The sequence below is a fragment of the Lipophrys pholis genome (assembly GCF_963383615.2).
Source record: "Lipophrys pholis genome assembly, chromosome: 2".
In the NCBI taxonomy this organism is placed as follows: Eukaryota; Metazoa; Chordata; class Actinopteri; order Blenniiformes; family Blenniidae; genus Lipophrys; species Lipophrys pholis.
Genome location: NC_137636.1, coordinates 22999928 through 23004974, shown reverse-complemented (window position 1 = coordinate 23004974; position 5047 = coordinate 22999928). Strand labels below are relative to the sequence as shown.

The window sequence follows — 5047 nt, the reverse complement described above, 5'->3', positions numbered from 1 at the left end:
AAACGGGGGGGGGGGGGGGGGGGGGGGGGGTCAGACTCATCTGGTCTGACAGGACGAGCACATTTCAACTCTTTGGAGAAGAAAACACCCAGATATATTTGACAATCATCTAACTGTAAATAATCAACAGGCTGTCAATGTCATTTAGACTTTTGATTCATTCAATTGTAGGTTGAAGATTTAATTGATATATAAACTGATTTTTTATTTTAAACCAAAGTACTTTTTTTTTTTTTTTTTTAAACTTTCATCAACTTACAAAATACACTCTGAATGTATGAACACACACTTTCACACACACTCTGACACACACACTGTATTGTGTTTTTTTTATGGGCCACAAAGTTTAAAAAGTGTTTGTTTGCTCATCTTCTTAATCCTGATGAGTCAGCACACTGTGTGTGTGTGTGTGTGTGTGTGTGTGTGTGTGTGTGTGTGTGTGTGTGTGTGTGTGTGTGTGTGTGTGTGTGTGTGTGTGTGTGTGTGTGTGTGTGTGTGTGTGTGTGTGTGTGTGTTAGAGCTGAGGACTTCCTGCAGGTTTGGTCCAGGTAAGGAGCAGGCTCAGTCTCTGGGGGTGGGGGGTGGGGTGTGGGGGGGGTGTCAGTCTCTGTCTCTTTGGTCTCGTCCTCTCGGCTCCCTGCTCGTCTATAAGATGAGTCTCTGACCCAGAATCTTGCGGTTGATCTCAGCCAGAGCCACGGAGAATACGAAGGCCTTCTCGTCAGAGAGCCCGGCATAAATATCCACCTCTTTCTCCTGCTTCTCTGTCAACACACACACACACACACACACACACACACACACACACACACACACACACACACACACACACACACACACACACACACACACACACACACACACACACACACACACATTATTGTAATGACCACATTTCTTCAGACAGCTACCCCCCCACCCCCCCTCCTCTGTCTCTACCTTTGTCCTCGTCCTGTTTCTTCAGGCCCACGGTCTTGGGTCGGCCCCTCCCCCTCCGGATGGGGTCTGACTGGCTGTTGGTTCGGGGTCTCCTCCGGTTCTCCAGGTCGTTGGTGAGCGGGGAGTCGATCCTCTCCCGGCGGATCCGGCCCGTCGTCCTCCTCTTCAAGTCCAGCTTGTCTGCTCCCCAGAAGAACAGAAAGCAGAGTGACTCTGTCTCCAGGATGCAGCGCTTCATCTCACTGGTTTGGTTTTAGCTCCATTCACAGTCAAACCAGTGAGAATTCAGTGGCTGTGAGACCGCAGCAGGTTAGGTCCTGGTCTCTTTAAGTCCCACCCCCTCTGTGGAAACCGCTCTGCTGATTGGTCGATTTCCAGTAAGCTGATATTTACCTCAGTAGAAAGCCTTGCTTGACTGAAATCTGGCTTCTGTTGGCATTAAGAGACACTGGTCTTCACAGGTTATTCTTGTGAAATAAATCATGGGGGGGGGGGGGGTCAAACACATTTTCATTCAGGGGCCACGAACAGAACAATTTCATCTGAAGTGGCACCGACTGATAAAATAGAGCCACAACAACCTTTAAATTCAAACGTTAAACGTTAAAGTTGTCCACCTCGGACTGTTAAAACCTGAAGACAGTAGTTGAATTCCCAGACGACGGGTCAGACATAAAGCCTCCAGCCTGACGTGAGCTGGATCTCACCTGCGATGGCCGGAGACGAGCGCTCATTCAACTTGGCATTGAGCAGTTTTCTGCTGATAAACACGAAACCACACGGACAAGACTTGCATGCGACTGGAATCTAGAAGGAAACAAACAGGAAACATGAGGACTTTTGCTTTATTCATGTCAAACATTTAAACGGCTGCTTGTTGTAACAGGAATGATGTCAGAGAGGAAAAATAGTTGGGAAAGAAAAAACCTGCTTGATTTGCAGGAAAATGAAATAAAAAAGACCTGCAAATGTATCCTGTCCTTAACCTCTCCTTAAACCTCCAGGAAACCAGTAAAGTCTTTAAATACTGTGTTTCGGGAAGAAATGTGGATTCTTTTTCTGTCTAAATAAAAACAACGTCCCAACTCTGCTGTAAAATCTACTGTTAGTGTCTTATTCTGGGTTTCTCTGAAAGACGTGGAGCAGCTAATCACGTCTTCATAGCTAATATCATAAAGCCATAGTCGTTTTCTGCAATTGTTGTGCAGGTTGTTGATAAAAAATAAGGTTAGTGGAAGGAATATTCATTATAGTCACTCCATGAAGAGTCATACTGTTCACCACTCCCACTCAAATAAATATATATTTTTTTATTTTATTACATTTAAAATGTCAACAATACATGTTAATGGACATTTTATAATGCAATAATGATTAAAAACATAAAACCTGCCAATGACGTGATAATTTCTTCCATTTTAAATGTAAAGCCAATAAATTCTATCTTAATACTTATGACAATCTTGGCTGGTTGTTATTATTCTTATTCTTATCCATCTTCCTTCTATCCCACTTCTCCAGTTCAGAGTGGTGGGGTTATTATTATTATTATTATTATCATTATTATTATGGAAGCAGCATTAGAATGTCTTCAAATAAATGGTGATAAATGATGCACAAATAACACATGAATGAAATTACAAATGATTGTTGTTGTAGATTTGTGGAGTTTGTTTATGAGAAATCGTTATATTGGAAGACATAGTTGGTTAAGACACAAGTCATATTCATATACCGAGCATATATAAAAACGTTTGTTTAATATTCATTACATCAGTGGCATGTTTTTACACTTATTTGGTCATTTTGCTACAGAGATGAAAAATCTTCATTAAAAAAACCAACACATTTTTATTAGGATCAATTCGCTTTACATCTGGTTCAAACCTGATTTCATTTACTGAACTTCACAATTATTGGTATTCCACTCTATATTTTTGTTCAATAGAGACATAAGATGTCCACTAACTAAGCTATATGAAGCCAATCTATAGCTCCTCACCATCGTTCAGTAATAAGACTCATACTGTTTAAAATTCTAACTGTACATTTCTATTTTCTTTACATACTGAAATGAATCACTGAATGAATCTGAATGATCCACTGCATGCTATAACATTAAAAAAAAAGGCAACCAAGAAGATAAAGCGAAATGTGTGTATGAAGGAAAACATTACATGAGTAAAATAAAAACATTTATTAATGTATATAGTCAAATAATTTGACTGATCTGTAATAGAAAATTCAAATTTGCCCACAAGATCAATTCACAACACATAATGGATGAAAAAGACAAAAAGCAAATTGGTTAGAATGAATAAGAAATACATTAAATACTCCATAATTACAACATTAACAAAAAAAACATTCATGTTGAATAATTAAAAGATTTGGTGAGATAATCAGTGGCTGATATGACAATATTTTTTTTACGGTTGTTATGAAATCCTTTTTGTCAATAAAAATATATTATACATTATTACATCATCTACACACGCACACTCTTGGGGGGGTGTACTCGTTCTTATTTATATGCAGGCACAAATAAATTGTAGGTGGTTCAAATATAATCTTAATCCGGATTTGTTACACAACTGAAGCAGAAGTTGTGTAATCATGTGAAACATGATACAAGATATATATATATATATATACATATGCTTGGTGGCTTTGATTGTAAAATATTTATTGAATACTTTCAGTTTGGACACAGTCAGCTGGGATTGGAGCTCCAGTGTCTTGTGACCTTGATTTGGGTTAAGAAGATATAAAGATATAAAGTTATAAAGATATTTGTGTGTTGAAGACCAATCAGTTTGAATACATGAATGTGGATCAGCAAAAAAATATCATTGTTACATAAAAATGTGAGAATCGGTCTATACTGTACGTACACGAGTACAAATGTAAATTTTTATCATTTAAATGTCAAATATAAATTATAATTATGCGAATAAATGATATATTAGTTTTCAATTCTCAAATCTAGTCGTCTCTTGGTGCATTTATCAAGGGATTTCAAGTAGATTTTATTTTATTTGTGTAGTAAAGAGTAGTTTTTGTTGAATGGGGCCTGGTGGGAAACTAAATCACTGAGACAATATTAAACATCTGTAATATCGCGACGCCTCGACTCGGGAAAAAAAAAAGAATTTTGCGCTGAAAATTGCAAGTTTACGTATAAAAGTTTAGTTAAATATGTTAACGAGCTGAACGATTGAATATTTTGAGGAAAATGTAGTTTTTAAAACGTGTTCAACTGCTAACCGCCATGGCTCTGATCACTAATAACAATAATATCATACACACACGGAGCGCTTTAGATGCTGCTTCCGAGCACAGCTCGCACTAACAAAGTGTTTTTGCTCACCTGTTGGTCGCATTCCGGGCAGGATTTCGTTGCCATTTTCACCTTCTTTGTTTTATTCGCCGACATCTCGACTCGCTGGTAGCTTTAAACGTTAGCCACAACTTTGTGAGAGATTCATGGGGCTGCGAGAGACACTGCGGCCGGCCGACAGCACCGAGTGGCGGGGAACATGGAGCTGAGCCCGGCCACAGGACGCCTGCTCACCGACACCGACAAGTACCGACACCTAACGACAAATACCGACACCGGGGTCCGCTCACCGACACCTATCGACACCGAAATCAACACTAATTTTCAGATTAACGACGGAACCTGAACGCACCCCCAGCTTCTGTTCACGTGTGCTGCGTTCAGGGTTCTCCGGAGAAATTATGAATGATGCGTTCATGGTCATCCGAAGAAATGATCCGTGCTGCGTTTATAGTCTTCGGATAAATGTGTATTCTGTGTTCAATGCCCTCCGGCGAAATCCCAACTACAACACAGAGCTCAAGTTACTCTTCTTCGCGTGTTTCAGACAGATTGAGGAGTAACTTTGATTTCTCGAGCGCCCTCTGCTGTGCAGACTGTGAACTGCAAACATGTCTGGATTAAATACACGTTGAGCGTTTTGAAATTGTATTGCGTTGAACAAACAAAAACAAAAAATTCACACTCTACACGAAAACATAAGAAGACAGACCACCTAAACATTTGTTTTCTCACAATCAAGACTTATTTAAAGTCATTATTTTGACT

At 39.5% G+C, this 5047-nt stretch overlaps 1 protein-coding gene across 1 annotated transcript; it reads right to left on the bottom strand.

Moving 5' to 3' along the window:
- Positions 1–353: 353 nt before the first annotated feature.
- On the bottom strand, positions 354–4815 carry cUnh16orf87 (chromosome Un C16orf87 homolog). Its single transcript, XM_080458890.1, has 4 exons — positions 4310–4815; positions 1647–1746; positions 940–1119; positions 354–764 (listed from the first exon to the last, which is right to left on the bottom strand). Exons 1-4 carry the CDS (start codon positions 4373–4375, stop codon positions 646–648), a joined length of 465 nt encoding a protein of 154 aa, XP_080315016.1. The 5' UTR covers positions 4376–4815; the 3' UTR covers positions 354–645.
- Positions 4816–5047: the final 232 nt, after the last annotated feature.

Bases quoted from the DNA above. Each gene is read 5' to 3' on its own strand.
- cUnh16orf87 (XM_080458890.1), bottom strand. From the start codon at position 4,375: ATGTCGGCGAATAAAACAAAGAAGGTGAAAATGGCAACGAAATCCTGC. The intron at 1,747-4,309 runs GTGAGCAAAAAC...GTTTCCTTCTAG, and splicing joins GCCCGGAATGCGACCAACAG to ATTCCAGTCGCATGCAAGTC. The intron at 765-939 runs GTAGAGACAGAG...GTGTGTTGACAG, and splicing joins GAAACAGGACGAGGACAAAG to AGAAGCAGGAGAAAGAGGTG.